The 18538-nt window shown below is 35.3% G+C and overlaps 1 protein-coding gene across 2 annotated transcripts in view; it reads right to left on the reverse strand.

The window, feature by feature from the left end:
- Positions 1-3569: 3569 nt before the first annotated feature.
- LOC136041237 (t-SNARE domain-containing protein 1-like) overlaps positions 3570-18538 on the reverse strand; it is a 29238-nt gene continuing 14269 nt past the window's right edge. For both annotated transcript variants that reach the window (XM_065725830.1, XM_065725832.1), the window contains exons 4-6: positions 15512-15653; positions 9854-9936; positions 3570-5318 (exon numbers count right to left, since the gene is read on the reverse strand). In XM_065725830.1, coding sequence (XP_065581902.1) covers positions 5226-5318; positions 9854-9936; positions 15512-15653 — 318 coding nt within the window. In that variant the 3' untranslated portion in view covers positions 3570-5225. The remainder of the gene's footprint in view (positions 5319-9853; positions 9937-15511; positions 15654-18538) is intronic.

An 18538-nucleotide genomic window follows, 5' to 3' on the forward strand; every position in this document is an offset into this window, starting at 1 on the left:
TAAAGAGCTCAATTAAACCAAAAATGGGCAAAAATAAAGTCGAATAATCTTTCAAGCGTAAAACTACCACAAATCACCGTCAATAAAAAATGAAAACCAAAAGCAACAGAAATTACAATAAATAACCGAGTCTAAGTCAAAACGAGCAAATTAACATGATTAGGGCTAAAAAAAACCCACGCCTTATCAAGACCAGAACATAATTCACATTTAATGAAGAAATAAATACATTTTCAACATTTTAGCTTTTAAAGACTTTAAGTCTTAATTTTTATTATTCTTTTTTTAGTTTTTTTTTCTCGTGATTGTTTGTTGTCTAATAGCACAGCCTCGCAAGCTATGCTTTGCTGTGCTATTAATATGATATATTATTGTTTTGATACTAAAAGTTGTTCTACTACTAAGGAATAAACGTTAGCATATGTATATTAAACTGACAATCCACATCCATCAGTATTTTTTTCGGTTATTTTATTGAAAAAGTTCCAGTTTAGGTATTGCATTAGAGAGCTTTCTTATATAATTTCAGTCAATTTTAGGAGAAAAGTTAATATAATTTTTCTTTTGTCAAGAACTTTGGAAATTAAACCAAAGTTTCGTTCTGTCTAGAACTTCGGAAATTAAACCGAGAGAATTTTGAAAACTATTTATTCAAAACTCAAAGGTGATGAAAAAGGGTTAAGCTTAGGAACTACAGTAGAAAGCTTTTAAAAACAATTGAAGTAAATCTTTTATAAGGTAAAAACAGAAGAATTTCGCAAAAGAAAACATTAATTGGTTAAAACCCAAAGTTGTGGGCAGTATAGTTCAAGTATAAATCTATTCAAATATAGGAACTTTGAATAGATTGAGACGGAGGAGGAGCGTGCGTAGCTATGTTGGCCTCAGAGCGGCTTGGTGCTGCAACGAGTTGTTAGTAGTAGTAGTATCACTTTTACCGTAGTAGTAGCAGAAGTATTGGGGTTTCGCTTATGTATTTTTCTTTCCTCCCGGACTTGGACTCGTTCGTATAACAAAATACACTATTTTTAAACCAAAACAACTTTATTAGGAAAAAAACAGCGAAAGTAAAAAAAAAAAAAAAAAAAAAAAAAAAAAAAAAAAAAAAAAAAAAAAAATCGATGATTCCCCCGAAAGGAGACAAACTCGGCCGTCTTAGAACAAAAGACGTTCCTTGCAAACTGTTTCTCAAAGTTCTAAATTAGGTAGATATAATAAAAGTGGTAAATAAAAAAAAAAAAAATAAAAGAGGTAAATATTAGGTAAATATAAAAGTGGTAGGTTTGTTCGCTGCTTAAAAATTTAAATTCTAGTGCTGAATTCGTTTAACTCAATGGCATGATCACGAAAGAGCAGTGATTTGTTTAGTACAAATCATGCGTCTTTTATGAATAGAATATTCATATTTACTGTTTCAGCCAGGGACGTACGACGGAGGAGCCCTGCGGCCCCCTCAAAGTTTTAAATTTATCCGAATCTCGGGGCACTTCTCATTAAAATTATCAAATACAATTTGTGTTTTTATTATTGGACCAGGACCCCCTCCCCTTTCGAAATTTCCTGCATACGTGCCTGGACCTGTGCGTGCTTGTGGAGCTAAAAGAAGGCTTGTTTTTATTTATCCATTTTAAAAATATACCATTTACAATTTTTCGTGATTGTATAAAGCGATTATATACCAATTTTCCTAAATTAGTTTTTATTATTATTGATTAGATAATAGCTATTTTAAGTGATAATTGGCTAAGTTCACCAGTCTTCTATGAAAAGTCTGCATACGCATGGTATATCTAGGACCTCTATATGAGGTTCTCTAGTATAGTGGTTACTACGCAATACGATTCCGGTCCAAATTCTCCCAAAATCGTTTTTATTTTGTCACTATTTTGCTCTCGAGGCAGAGAATTGCAGGAAATAGCATGAAAAGAATAAGAGGGCTAAGGGGAGAATTTCGTCGATGAGGGAGGGTGTACTTTCTAATAGAGTGACCAGAATGAATCTAAAAAAATAAGAGATATGAAACTAAAAGAATAAGCCAATGCAAGGATACCAAAATAATGAAAGGAGACAGAAATTTATTCATTTAATCATTTAGAAAAATTAAATACCAATTCAGTTGTTTGACTTTTACACAGACTATATTTAGCAATTTATAGTCTAATAATTGAACAGCTAATTAGTTTGAACAGTAATTGCTGAAAACCTGTTTTTGCAAGGAATGTATTTAGATTTTTGATGACCGAGTTTTAGAATTCTTCTCTTTTTTCCTCAATAAAGTACAACCTACAACAAACATTACATAACAATAAGGAATATTGAAAATATACTAGAAATACAGCACCTGGAGTGTAAATGAATAATTGGGTCAGGTGAAGGTTCCAACCGTTAAGGGGGGGGAAGCCAGAAAGTGATTTCTAATTGGAGTATAAGACAGGGAAATAGAAAAGTTAGGCAATAATTTTTACCTTTTCAGGGGGGGAGGGGGTCTTCAGAACAATCCCGAGGCAAGTTTTCTTATTTATCCCCCCCATCTATGAACAAACTTGGTTATTGGTAACATCAATCACATTTAAAAACACTATACATAAAAAATTAAATCGTAACCCTGCTGCACAATAAAAAAAAAAAAAAAAAAAAAAAAAAAAAAAAAAAAAAAAAAAAAAAAAAAAAAAAAAAAAAAATCAACCCTGCTGCACAATAACAAAAAAAAAAAAAAAAACAAAAAAAATTCGCCTTCAAAATGGACAAAACAGTAAAAAATTATTTTCTTCTCGAAAATTTCTGAAAATAAGTGAAAGAGAGGGGAGCGAAAAAAAAATGGGCTTACATAATATACATATCAAATTGGTCTAACTTATAAATGCATAAATGAAAAAAGTTGAGGAGTTAAGGAAAATGAGCTAAGATTCCTAGGCAGACTGGTAATTCGAAAGATTAAACTTGGTCTGCTGAAAAATGTCTTCATTAATTGGTAGGAACTCTATTTTCCGTTGAAACTCAGATCAAAAGAAGAAGAATACCAAGACGAAAAATACCCCAAAAGCAAAATCTAAACGAAAAAGAAAAGATGAGAGCGAATTTAAATAAGAAAGCTAAAATTAATCCCTCCACTGTTTTCAAATCTTGATGATATTATCACAGCATTCCCAAACAAGGAAGGCCAGTTTAGATCATGTCTAGATGATAGCCATTATTTTTCTAAATTCGTTAAAATCATCCTTAACAATGCAATTTGTAGTGCTATTTCAGTAAAAAACGAAGATGAAACGGAAAAACAGGGTATTTTAAAGAATTCAATCTGAAATGAACATTCCTTGTCTAAAGATAGTTTTAATATTTATTTATATTTATCTTTTTTTACTGATTAAATCTTAGCTAACTTTTTATAATGAAAAATACTATGACTTAGACCTTCGGACGCTTGTATATTAAAAAAAGAAGCAAAAATCAATATTCCCACGAAATATGAAAATAAGACACACTTTCAGTGCTCAAAACCATCCAGCATAACCGAATCGTAATTTTGAAACAGAAACACATCTTTAAGATAAAAAAGAAACCACAACATGTAGAAAAACAATGCTTGTGTTTTTAATCAATGTAAAATTGACATAACAAAAGTACTGTAACATTTTCAAGCCATTCTCAGTCGACATCTCTTTCCTTTAAATGAAAAACAGATGCAAAGTATACAAACATGTAAAGTGGATCAAAAAGGCGAGAGATCACTTCAAAACACAATGGTACATTATCGGAGAAATTGTCGCCGTACTCTACTCATAATGCGTTCCGAACAATTCAGACTGCAACGATCCTGGCCAACGTCATTACAGAGCCTTGAATTCCCGGATATTGGAACTTGCGAGTCGTCCTGAAGGATACGGACTCTAAAAAGTTGACTTTCATCCCAATATCAAATAAATATTTGAAAAGTTGATGTTCAGCTTTCTCGTGCAGAGCTACACCCTTTTTTTTCTCCTTCTTGAGTAGTACACGTAAACAACTTAGGAAGGGATTAACCTTCCCAACACTTTTTAATTTCTAGACAAATGTACGAGTTTTACTCCTAATAAACAAAACTTGTAACTCAATTATAATTTTGTAACGCAATTATAATTTTAAAGCTTATATTTTAAGGTAAATTTCATTTTTTTAAAGCTTAGAAATACTCAGTGTTTTTCTCATGTTATTATTCTTTACCACCACTTATTGCCTTATTTCCACTTCAAGACTCCTCATTTCCTTGTTGCTCCCAGTTTTCTTGTACACAGAGCTAGACCTATGTTTTATTTTGCCTTCTTGAGTGGTACAGATAAATAACTTAAAAAGGGATTAACCCTCCCCACCACTTTTTAATTTTTCGACATGTGTGCAAATTTTACTCCTAAGAAACAAAACTTGTAACTCAATTTCACTTATAATAATAAAGCTTATATTTTAAGGTTAGTTTCATTTTTACAGCTTAGAAATACTCCGTATTTTTCTCATATTATTATTCTTTATAAAAATTAACCCCAACAGAACTGATGAGAATGGAATATTGCTGCACTAAAATATTCATTATCAGAATGTAGATTTTTGGAACATGTACGTAGAGATAGGAAATTTAGGATTAGGATAGTCAAAGTCACCAAATTATCGTATTCCTTTACAATTGGTTAGTGGAAGAATAAAACCAAATTGTAACTTAAAATCTATAGTTTAGGAACAAATGACAGCCTCTTTTGCCTTTTTTTCTTTTTTGCGTAGTTTTTGTGTTCTTATTAATTTTTCTATGTTCGTATTAACTTCCTTAAACAAGTTTTTTCTTCTTATATGGTTTTCGTTGATATCAGTGTTTTGACAGTTAATCCAAAATATTCTGACTTGTGCTATTACAATATTCGGACTTATAGTTTTTTTTTTTTATTTCAGCGTTCGCTCGTTTATTAAAACATTATCCATTTTTATCTCATTTTAATTTTTTTTAAGGAATATCCTGGAATAATCTTGGGATGTGCCCCCTGCCCCAATGGGCAAGTATGACGACAAACATAATTGACTGAAAAAACATTTCTTGATTATTAAAGTCCATGGTACCTGCCTAGAATGATGATGCTTCCGTTAATCAGTTTTATGAACTTAGAAAAACAACATCACTGAATTAATTTTTCACAACTCGAAGGAAAGACATCTTATTTAAATTTGAATAATTTACACTAAAATATGAAACAGAGTTGTAAGCATTATCTTAGCTCAATGTAAAGAACTATAGCCAAAACCAGTAGAGCTGACATGGCCACTAACAGCAAGAAAATTGTACATCTTCGTCGAGTTCTCTGAAAAACAAAAGATGATGGTATACAAAAATGATGCATGAAGGGTTGAAGACTAAACCGTGTTAACTACTTCAAGAGCACGAAGTCAACAGAAACCAATTGGTTCCCTAAAGAAAGACCAGTCAAGGAGAGCCCCACAAAACTTGGCATTTTCTCAATCCTATGTATTATCATAAAAAATTTCTGTCGGGCAAAGAACAACGAAATTTACTGCTCTATCTGCACGAAGTCGACAGAAAACAAGTCGAATGTCCTACTAGAGATCAATGAAAATTAAAAAGGAGAAGATCCTTTATTCTCTTTTTAAGTCTATTGGTCTGTAAATGCTAGAATTTACGAAAATTAACGGAATGGCAATCAGTGTTTGGAGAATTGTCCTCCTTGCGATTTTAGAGTCGTCTTAGTTCAGTCTGATAAAAGGTTAAACATCCTGCCTAGATTCACAAAATGCCTTTAAATGTTTAAATGACAAGAATAAAACAAATACAGCTGTATTTGCGATATGATTAAAATCATGCGACATGATTTTATAAACAATAAAGTTGTATAAATTAGGACCAGGGCTGCCACATACCACTCCTCACAATAAGGAAAAACTAAAGAATAGATTGGCAGAATAGATTTTATAAGACGTGATTTTATAAACAATATAAAATTGTATAAATTAGGACCAGGGCTCACAATAATGAAAATCTTTAAAGAAAAAAAGAAAGAAAACAGAGTCTCATAGACCTAATAAGTATTCGAACCAATATGTAGCTTTGATGGAAAAAGGGTATAGTTTTGATAGAACCCAAGACTGATAGCGCTATATGGAGGCGTAGCGTCTAGCAAGACTGCTTTCCAGATATTAAGCCCAAGTATTTGTTCCAGCAGGTAATCAGAAAAAAAAAACTGTGAGCCTAAGAGCGATTTTATAAACAATTCTACAAGATTTTATAAGACGTGATTTTATAAATAATAAAGTTGTATAAATTAGGACCAGTGCTGCCACATACCACTCCTCACAATAAGGAAAGACTAAAGAATAGATTGGCAGAATAGATTTGACAAGATGTGATTTTATAAACAATAAAGTTGTATAAATTAGGACCAGGGCTCACAAGAATGAAAATCTTAAAAAAAAAAAAAAAAAAAAAAAAAAAAAAAAAAAAAAAAAAAAAAAAAAAAAAAAAAAAAAAAAACAGAAACTCATAAATCTAATAAGAATTCGAACCAATATGTAGCTTTGATGGAAAAAGGGTATAGTATTGATGGAATCTAAGACTGATAGCGCTATATAGAGATGTGGCTTCGAGCAAGACTGTTTTTCAGAAATTAGAACCAAGATACTTCTTCTTGCAGATAATCAGAAAAAAAATGTGTGCCTAAGAGTTTGTCTAGTGATCTCGCAAGCGGCGGTAGACGGGGAGACACCTCCTTTGAGGGAGGTAAACAGATATGCTTTTAGAAAGCAATGCACTGACCTTTTCTTGGTAACTATACGGCTTCACACCTTTCCCAAAAAGGTTGGTTAGATAATAAACTCTTACACAATTATTATTTCAGCCTCATATAATATTGCTGTGAAAGCGCTTTCAATCTTGAGTTTATTTAGTTGGATAAAACTGGTGTCAAAGTTTTTAATAATCAGCGTTGCCGTTTTTTTTTGCGGCGGATCATGTAGAATAAATTGATTGAGAAGTATGAGAAAACAATAAGAAAATATTGGCAAAACCCCAAATATTTAAAATAAATCATGTTTCATTCGCATGCTTTTAGCGAAATCATGTTTCTTCACATGTTTTTACATGCAAGGGATTCTGGGAGTCCTTGAGAAGCTCTGTGTTACAGAAAATTCTATGATTGCTTTGTTTTGTTATTTTTCTGTTTTGAAAATGTGCTTCGCATGTTTTTACATGCAAAGCCCTCTGGGAGTGCTTGAGAAGCCTTGTGTCACAGAAAACTCTATTATTACTTTGTTTTGTTATTTTTTACCCATACATTTACTATGATTGCTATGTAGACAAGTAATTATCGTGCATAGGTATTTTCGAAGTCCATACTACCTTTCCAAGGCGCACAAATAACAGTTCAAATAGGGATAAATTTTCTTTTTAGACATTGAAAAACAATAACAAAAATTCTGGATATTTCGACCACGCATATATTGACCGTCATCAGCAGAGTATATCTAGAATTTCACTGTATATATATAATCGAAATATCCCGCACTTTTCGTCATTGTTTTTCAATCTCCATTGAAAGGATTTATCCCTGTTTGACCTGTTAAGAGTGAATGATCGTGCTATATTGCAAAAAAAAGTGGAAGTCCAAAATAAACCTGATAAACTAAGATATTTGAGGCACCCGTTTCTTTCTTTTGAAATTTTTTGTCCATCATCACATAGAAAGTTGAAATTTTTTGTTTAAGTGATCGTTATAGTGATAACACGTGAGGAGCCTCTAATATGTACACCCATTTAGAAAGGCAAGTAGACCTTCTTAGAAATTATGCTTCTTCTAAAAGGAAAATGATTCCAATAGAAATTAGAAATCTGAGCGGTTTGGAACCCTTCAAAGTGCTACGACCAGGAGACTTATCCTCGCAAACGAATAATAATGATTTTAACAATGATGGAATTATTTTGTGCTTTATACATTTCTAGTGAATTGAATGTTTACTGTTTATGTGTGAATCCCGTAGAATTGCAAGTAGCGACTTTGAATACAGTATTGGCCCACTGTTTTTAACAGATTTCACCCTTTTTTGAGTCCTTCAAGTATAGACTTGACAAAAAATGGAACGCAAGTTATGGAACAACGAGTGAAATGCTATTTCCACAATGTCAACGTGTTGCTAGGAGGATGATACCAGGATAGAACCCTCTAAAGCAACTATTTACGAAATATGACTTTTTTTTCTTCTAGAGAAGGAAGGTCACGTGTGCAGGTTTGCTTTGTCTCCCCAGGTATGACCGTAACGACCCAGTAGCATTAGTTACTAACAAAGGCTAATTTGAACAAAAATCTGAAGATCTAGTTCCGTTTTTAAGCAATAAAAGACATTATGGAACAACAAAGCGCCGATTCCTAGCAATTCTGTCCTAAGAAAGAACAGTTTTGACCCGAAAAAAGCCTAAATACTACCGAGCAAAAACTCAAAGAACTGCCGACAGGTTATTTATATATTTCCACCTCATATATAAAACAGGGTATCTTTGCCAAAAGAAATAAAATGAGCATAGTTAGTGAAAAACTGTTTATTGCAAAAAAAACAATGCAAATCTTAACTACCTCAGGCTCGTTGCGTATAATATGTAAGATCAAGCTTAATGAGATTTGTATTTATGGAAGTAAATTAAAAAAACAAAACAACACTTCTTGTGAAATCGTTGTTTTCAAAATTCCTTTTTTTTAAGAGTTTGGTTACTATTGGCCCGAGTTGTTCCTTACTTGCAGTTCTTTTCCACGGATTGTTTGATTCTACATCATATATCCTACATGTGTTTTGGAATATAAGTAGAGTTCTCATAATCACTTTTTTTCTTATTTATTTTCTTTTTGTCTTAATTTCCTTTTGCTGCCCAATTTTCGCTATTGGGAGAAATTTTCACGGGGGAATTAACGGGAGGAAATTTCTCTGGGGGAATTTCTCCGGGGAATACACCTAACTGCATTTATGTTATGGTGGTGAGTATTTCATCGTTCTTTTTTTTTTTTTTTTTTTAGCAATTTTAGCAATGGCTCCTTTTGTGGGTAGTGGTGACAACCTTTTCGTGGTGCTCCTAAGAATAACAGGCACTAATAAAGGTAAATACTACTAGTTTTAGTAACCGTCCAGTCATTGACCATCCTGCCCGGAATCTGACCACGAGGCTGGGTATTTTGTTAAACAAGCTACCAAGATTGGATGAATTGAAATCGGTAATTGGATCCAAAATCAGGCCCTAAGGGAGAAAAAAACCGCCAATTTTGTCAAAAAAGAGATCCTTTGAGGAGCAATCCAAGATGGGAGAAAGAAGTTCTCTTGCTAAGACTGGGTGTACGGATTAGATATCATTTTCTACTTATGGCTGACAATGGAAAGGTTCTCCCTCACAGCGGTCTCACTCAAAAAAGAAGAGAGCGGTTAAACTTTCCTTGGCAGTGTCAAGATATCACTATCAAGGAAGGCTTTTCTGCATAGGAGAAAATAAGATAGCCAAGCCCTACAAAAAAATACCGCATCCGATGGGATACCAATAGCCTAGTGGCTATTTTAGGGGGTAACCAATGGGTCTATGTGACCTAAGAGCTAACAAATTTGTGAGTCTACCCATTGGACAACAATTTCCTTAAATTTGGCAGATGACTTCGAATTATTCATTTACTTACTTATTTTGAAAGTTTTAATGTTTCGATTATGTTTAATTAGGAGCTTAAAATCGTCTATTGGGAGGAATAGTGTCATGTTATTATATTTTAAACAAAAATAAAGCAATCTGCTATGCCCCCCTAAAAACGTAGAATAGTTTTAAAAGAACAATATCAATAAAGAATATTTATAATTTTACCTGGTACGAGCTTGCCTTACGCAATTCTTCAGTCCCACTAGAAATATTGACTACTGTTGATTCGACATTATTTTCTATAGCATCTATAAAAGGAAAAGACAAACAATAAGGAAAATCAAGAACATTATTAGAACGATATAATGAAAAAGACTAAAATCTACAACGAAGATCAACAGTCAAATACTTTTGTTTTCAATCCGTGGTCCAAAATTAATACCATTGATACAAAAACTTTACAGGTCAAATTATGCGAAACTACAAAAAAGAGCCCAGTTTATTTTGGTGTGCTCTTACACTGCTCAAATGGCACCTCAGTCCTTTAGTCTGAGGTGCCAGTTGATGTCTTTGCCGTTTAATAGCTTAACTGGGAAATAAATCTGGAAACGATAAACAAGTCTATGGCGAATATGAAGAAAAAGAAGAGAAACAATCAAACCAATATTTCGTTCGTATACAACAAGACAACATCAGCGTAGAGAACAAGAGCTCATATGGCACTTGTGACGAGGTCGGAAGAGCCAAGAGCTCATATGGCATGAGCTCTAGCAAAATTCTAAGAATCAATAGATTAATTAAAAGGAAAATCAGAGGCTTAATGCCGGTCTGGATTTAAAATAAGAGCTCTGAGACACGAGGTCCTTCTAAATATCGAAATTCATTTAGATCCGATCACCCACTCGTAAGCTAAATATATCTCATTTTTTCTAATTTTTCTTTTCCCTTCAGCCCCAGAATGTCGAATAAGGGAAAACTACTTTATCAAGTCAATTTGTGCAGGTCCCTGGCACGCCAACCAATTTTCATCGTCCCAGCATATCCAGAAGCACTGGACCCCCCTCTAACTTTTCCAAAAGAGAGCGGATCCAGTCTGGTTACGTCAATCAAGTATCTAAGACATTTGCTTATTCTACCCACCAAGTTTCATCCCGATCTCTCCACTCTATGCGTTTTACAAGATTTCCGGTTTCCCCCACCAACTCCCACCAATGTCACCAGATCTAGTCGGGATTTAAAATAAGAGCTCTGAGACATGAGTTCCTTCTAAATATGAAATTTCATTAGGATCCGGTGACCCGTTCTTAAGTTGAAAATACCTCAATTTTTCTAATTTTTCCGAATTAACACCCCCTCCGACTCCCCCAAAAAGAGTGGATTCAGTCCGGTTATGTCGACCACGTATCTAGGACTTGTGCTTATTCTTCCCACCAAGTTTCATCATGATCTTTCCGAAAACGGAGCATGGATCCCTAAATCCGGACGGATTTCCGCAACGTGTAAATTCACGATAACACCACAAGGCAACTCGTAAATGTGTTTAGGCCTCTCAAACTCATTTTGGTAAATGTATTTTCTGCGTCATTTCAACAAAGTTTCTATTTTGGGGAGTGTTTTCATTGAGGATGCTTGTTTTAGGTGTTTCCTTTAAACAAATCGAAAAAGGGACAAATTTACTCGCTCCCTTGGATGTTTAGATATACGTTTTGCATCCCACCCCCAAATTACCATTAATCAACGCAACGGTTCTGATCTAATATAAATGAGCATTAATCGTGTATTCCTAATGTCCAGTAAATAAGCAGCCATGGTCCGGTTATTCAAAGACGTCCTAGCCGAGTGGATTGGTGCGCTGGATTTAGGATCCCTTGTCCGAGATGGCGAGGGTTCGAATCCTAGTGTACCCAATTATTTGATTTCGGACGGCGGTGACTGGCGTGACTCTGTGAGCTCAACCAGGTTGAAAAATCACAGGATGGCTGGCCCTCATCCCCCCATTGCACTTCCTGGCTGAAGGGCTTTGAGACGGAGATCAACACCGCCGGTTCGAATCTTAAGGGTTTTGTGCCGCATCCTTTGTCTGTTTTTTTTTTTTTTTTTTTTTTTACCATGGACACAGCCAAGGAAAAATTAGTGATTTGGAGATAGAGTCCTATTATCAGAAAAACAAAAAGACATCTATAACCTGTATCAATAGAAGAACATTATAAGTATTCCCATTGAAATCATGATAAAAAAGGACCGATTGCAGTCCTTGCATTCCGCCCACCTCCGTTACAGTCTCCTGGTCATGCTCATGCACGATGTGGTACTAATTAATAAGGGTTATAAATAAAGAATGATAGCCGGAGGGATAGCATGCACGGTTCTGGAAAACAAAGCAGACTTTGATTACGAAAAATATTCACCACAATATCTCTGAAAACATGAATCCTGCATCTTTAAGGGCCATTACCACAAGATGATTCCCCCCTTCCAAAAAGTGAAGCCATAGCGATAAAAATCTGTAGTAGCACAGTGAATCGATGTACAGCTTTATAATAAGGGGCCAAGCGACCGACCTACGGTGCAGCAAGGTTGGGCGACAGGTTTGCTACTTGTCTCTGTAAAAAAAAAATGCCCAGTTTCTGAGACGTCAATTCGACACCTTATGCACCAGCAATGGTCCTTGAGGATTTTTATCCTTAAAGTAATAACAAGAGCTAAGAGCTCATATGGCACTTGTGACGAGGCAAGAAGAGCTAAGAGCCAAGAGATCATATAGTATGAGCTCTAACAAAATTCTATGAATAAATAGATTGATTTAAAAAGGAAAATAAGAGGCTTAATGCCGGTCAGGATTTAAAATAAGAGCTCTGAGTCACGATGTCCTTCTAAATATCAAAATTCATTAAGATCCGATCACCCACTCGTAAGTTATAAATACCTAATTTGATGGTCGAATCTGGGAAAACGACTTTATCAAGTCAAATTGCGCAACTCCCTGACACGCCTACCAATTTTCATCGTCCTAGCACGTCCAGAAGCACCAAACTTGCCAAATCACTGAACCCCTCTCCAACTCCCCCAAAGAGAGCGAATCCAGTACGGTTCTGTCAATCACGTATCAAGGACGTTTGCTTATTCTATCCACCAAGCTTCATCCCGATTCCACCACTCCAAGTGTTTTCCAAGATTTCCCCCTTCAACTCCCCCCAATGTCAAAAGATCTGGTCGGGATTTGAAATAAGAGCTCTGAGACATGAATTCCTTCTAAATATCAAATTTCATTAAGATCCGATCACCTATTCGTAAGATAAAAATACCCCAATTTTCACGTTTTCCAAGAATTCCAGTTTCCCCCTCCAACTCCCCCCAATGTCACAGGATCTGGTCGAAATTTAACATTAGAGCTTTAAAGCACAAGATCTTTCTAAATATCAAATTTCATTAAGATCTGGTCACCCTTTCGTAAGTTACAAATACCTCAATTTTCAAAATTACCCCCCCCCCCAACTCCACCATAGAGAGCAGATCCGGTCCGGTTATTTCAGTCACGTATCTTAGACAGGTTTCCATCCAGTTTCATTCTGATCTCACCGCTTTAAGTATTTTCTAAGATTTCCGGTCCCCCAACTGCCCCCCCCCCCAATTACGCTTGATCCGGTTGAGATTTAAAATAAGAGATCTGAATTACGAGGTCCTTCTAAGTATGAAGTTTCATGAAGATCCTAACACTCCTTCGTAAGTTAAAAATACGTCATTTTTTTTTAATTTTTCAGAATTAACCCCCTCCCCCCAATAGAGCGGATCCGTTCCAATTATGTAAATCATGTATCTAAGACTTCTGCTTATTTTTCCCACCAAGTTTCATTCCGATCCCTCCAATCTAAGCGTTTTCCAAGATTTTTCGTTCCCCCACCCAAAAATCCCCCCAATGTCACCAGACAGATCCGGTGGGGATTTAAAATAAGAGCTTTGAGACACAATATCCTTTTAAATATCAAATTTCATTGAGATAACCCGTTCGTAAGTTACAAATGCCTCCATTTTTCTAATTTTTCAGAATTAACCCCCCCCCCAACTACCCCAAAAAGAGCGGATCCGTTCCGGTTATGTCAATCATGTACCTAGGACTTAGGCTTATTTTTCCCACCAAGTTTCATCCCGATCCCTCCACTCTAAGTTTTTTCCAAGTTTTAGGTTTCCCCCTCCCAACTCCCCCCCCAATGTCACCAGATCCGGTTGGGATTTAAAATAAGAGCTCTGAGACACGATATCCCTCTAAATATCAAATTTCATTGAGATCCGATCACCCGTCCGTAAGTTAAAAATACCTCCTTTTTTCTAATTTTTCAGAATTAACTTCCCCCCCAACTACCCCAAAGAGAGCGGATCCATTCCGGTTATGTCAATCATGTATCTAGGACTTGTGCTTATTTGTCCCACAAAGTTTCATCCCGATCCCTCCACTCTAAGTGTTTTCCAAGATTTTAGGTTTACCCCTCCCAACTCCCCCCCCAATGTCACCAGATCCGGTCGCTATTTAAAATAACAGCTTTGAGACATGATATCCTTCCAAACATCAAATTTCATTAAGATCTGATCAACCATTCGTAAGTTAAAAATACTTCAATTTTTCTATTTTTCCGAATTAACGGGCCCCCCAATCGCCCCCAGATGGTCAAATGGGGAAAACGACTATTTCTAATTTAATCTGGTCCGGTCCCTGATATACCTGCCAAATTTCATCGTCCTAGCTTACCTGGAAGTGCCTAAAGTAGCAAAACCGGGACCGACGGGACCGATTAACATGGCACTTGGTTAATACCAAGTGCCATAAAAACTGAATAGACAGTAAATCACATATGCTCGGCAAATCCTCCTATACTTTCTTTTCCAATGATAATCCTCGAGCTGAAATTAACCAATGAACTTATGCAGCTACGTTTCAACATTGTTTCAATATACAATGTTTCAACATTGTAGCTATAAAGTTTCAAGCGTGTAGCTTTAATAGTTTGTTTGCTTATACAACTGAACCGCAAACCCATAACAATGTCAATCTGAATACAACAATAGATGGAGTGTTGTGGACATATCTGTTAAGACAGGTAACTTACGCATCAGTTCTGTCAAACAGATTTATCATATTCTTCAACAGTTTTTGAAAGAAATTATTGCAAGGGTATTAAAAAAAACAACCTAATTCTTCAAATACCACTAATACTTCTACTGTTACCAGCTTATTGGTACATGAAGCCACCAGAAGCCAATACAGTTCCCATCCTAATCTATTCATAGCGCTATTATTTATTCCCTCCCAGGTAGTTCCAATTTACTTTATAGTCTTTCTCATGATCTCTTCCAATATGGGGACAAACCGGTTTTTGTTCTGCCACCGACGGATTTTTCTTCGTTATATTCGAAAACACAGCCAAGCTTTATTAACATCCCTTTTATTAGAGCCCTAGAAAATAGGATCAAACCACATTTTTCATAAGGTTCAATATTAGATAAACGGTCAATTAAATTGCTACTTGTATCTATCCTTAAACAGCTCCCCTAAGAAATATATAACAAATCTTCAGTGTAACAAACCGCCAATGCTTCAGTCATACTTCATCACTGCCATTGCTATGACTTCCAATGTAGGCAAGATATCCATAGTTTTCTGGCTGGGTAAACTTTAAAGGGTCCATACAATCACCCCACAAGACAAAGCAAGCAAGATTTCCCTTGCAGGAAGAAGGAGGGAGGAAGAAACTTATTACAGAGTGGAGGCCCCAAACCATCTCAGAATACCAGCCAGCTCAAGCCTTTAATATACAGCCCTATCCTCGCCAGGGAGTGTAAGGCAAATGCATTAGCATTAGATAATCATGGAGAACGGCAGATACATACTGATCGATTCGCCCTGTTCAGTCACCATATTCGCAAGCTGTTTCATGATATCATTGATGTCAACCACATTCCTTTCAAGTTCTTGCACTATTTCCTGTCTATTAGCCAATATTTCTACGTCGGCCTGCACTTGACGCAGAACCTGAAAGCAAAACAAGAATACAGGAAATGAAACCAGCAATTTGAGTTTCGCAGCATATGAGGTTTTTATCAGCAGTATATGATCTAAGGATGGACCTCCCCTAACCTATATGATATGGCGAGTCCAACGGTATAGTCAGTTTCTTTTTCATCTGCCAAACTTTCTCATATAAAATATATTGTACAATGGATCTACATTAACGTGCATCTTGATATGGATCTACATTATGGATGCCGGTAATTTGACAAAAAAACACCGGCCATAAGAGAGAAATAACTGAAAGACATGCCAATATAACCCTCCCAAGCTTAACAGGCGTACCGCAAGGATTTTTTGAGTTACAAACACAAAAGGTCATTCAAAAATTGATTTAAAAACTACATATGATGACGACCCTTTTGATCATCCGTTTGTATGCTCGGTACACTTTCAATAATATTATTCTTTGCTTATTATAAAGTAAAGCAGGCCAAATCATCAGCTTATTCAGCCGCTTAAACTCTATTTCTTCTTCGATTCTTTCATTCTTAGTCACGTTTTCGAGCTTTTGTAAAATGTACGAGCTCACATGGTGTTCGCAATAATGTTTCGTTGTGGCTGAATGGCAGTTTTACTGCTCAATGATTAAATGGAAGCTTTACTTTGTAATTCCCAAAAAGTACACTTTCGGTTGTTTCCCCCCTTTTTTTAATGAAAAAAGTGCCTTTTCCAATGAAATGATTGAAAAAAGGTATTTTTCAAAACCTAGGCTGGAGAAAAAAGCTAAGGGGGCAAAGAAATCCCTTCCCCTCAATTCCTGCATTATACGACCTAAGGGTGGATCTCCCCTAATCTTGACACGGCGAGTCCAACGGTGCAGTCAGTTTCTTTTTTATCTGCGATACTTTCTCATATAAAATATATTGTACCATTAGGGATAAAAGCAGGTTTCACCACTTTCCCATGCACAAAAATCTAGCACGGACAAAACCTAAAATTAACAACTGTTTACATCTCATATACTATATTCCTTTCAAGTTCTTGCGCTATTTCCTGTCTATTAGCTAGTATTTCCACGTCGGCCTACGCTTGACACAAAACCTGGAATCAAGACAAGTATATAGGAATGAAACTAGTTAGTTCGAAAAAATCCTGCATTAATGAAGCTTGTTCAAATAAAAAGCTGAATTTTCAAGTTTCACAGGCTCCACAACTTTAAGTGTCAATATTTTTTCCGTTGTGTTGATAAGCAAGTTTCCAATAAGTGCTGACTTGATCAGCTTTTTTGGATTTCTAATTATAAAGGTTACATACGTACAGAAGAACATCCCTAACAACTGACCGTTTCCTAAAAGCTTTAAAAGTGCACAGAAAATTGCTAAAAGCAGTTGTTTTATTTACCAACTGCATTTCAAAATGTTTGAACTGTAAGTTCCACTATTTAATGCAAATTTAAATGAATTTCATTTTTGGAAACCCTCCTCAAAAACTTAATTTTCTTCAAACTGTTCTTGCAAAATTACTTGACCATTAATTCTAAAAACACTGACCAAAAAGTGGTTTACAACTGAAACTGAAATAGAGTCGAAAATAATAGTCCAACTGAAATAGAGAAATTTTTATTTTATCTATTCTGAGGCTAATGGAACTATATCGGTATTTGAAGAAACAAAGTTTTTTTTTTCTCGGTATTATCGAAGTCACACAGAAACATAAGTTGAACGTTTTTCTTACAATAATTTAAGACTAAAATTTCCGGTTAAAAACTTATTTAGCAGCAAGTGAGGAGGTCATCCCCACCTCCTCCAGCTCCCCATATTGCATCCTTAATCAAGTATACTTCCCCAAATGAAGAGATTTAGGGTCTAAACCTATCCACCTCCATATTCGCTGGAAGCATTTCCCATTGAAAGATTGAAAGCTGAACCTAAGAATACATTTTTAAAGCTTTAGGTATCCCTCCATTACTGAATTTCCGAATAGCTGAGCTCCCTCAAATAGCTGTTATGTAACTATGCTTCCGATATAAATTATCAAAAATAGGCAATTCACTGTTGTGCCATCCCTTTTGATACTTGCAAAGCGGATTTTTTCTCGTGAAAAATATGAAATTTGTCATATCTGCATTCAAGAGATTCAAACCTACCCTTCAGATGTAACAAGATGTAAGATATCCACCTACCCTTCAATGAAAAAGTACGTGTGAAGCATTGTTTTGCATAATTTCTTTTGCCTATTTCCAAAATTTGGGGTTCCTACTCCCAGGATCGCACTTATTATGTCAACCCCAAATGCCCATTTATTCAATCTTTCGACTGTTCTGATTAAAATGCCAACTCTGCAACTTCGTTCCTTAAAAAAGCACTAGAGCTCAGAATTTGCAATTGAATGAGCTTTATTTGACTTTCGATGACCATTAGTTCTACATGAAGACTTGGAAACAAGTTGGAAAGAGCAGGAAATAAGGTGAGACAGGCTCAAGTCACAAGAGAAGCCAAACTATATTAGTTTAAATCATCGTATTTAGTAGGTTCAAGAAGTCCTACCAACGAGAGATGTTCCAAAAATACTAAAATGACAGTTAAGAAATGGTATATTTTCTAACTATTGAAAGCCAGGTGAATTGTCAATTCAGGTAGTTTTCTCTTAAATAGCATAGTTTTGAATTTTTGTGCTATACCTTGATATTTTCTCCGTATACTTCATAGTTACTTCGCAAGCTACGAAAGTATACCAAATCCTCTTTGTATTTATTAACTTATAGGTTCTACTTAATAAATTGACCTATAACATAATGTTCAAGCATTTAGTTTCAAAACATAGTAATACAAAGAATGCCTACTTTCAGATGAATAGCCTTTCCCTTTTTATTCAACCCTTTCAAAACGCTTGCTTTGCTTATAATT

This window comes from Artemia franciscana, unplaced genomic scaffold, assembly GCF_032884065.1.
Source record: "Artemia franciscana unplaced genomic scaffold, ASM3288406v1 PGA_scaffold_1180, whole genome shotgun sequence".
Taxonomy (NCBI): domain Eukaryota; kingdom Metazoa; phylum Arthropoda; class Branchiopoda; order Anostraca; family Artemiidae; genus Artemia; species Artemia franciscana.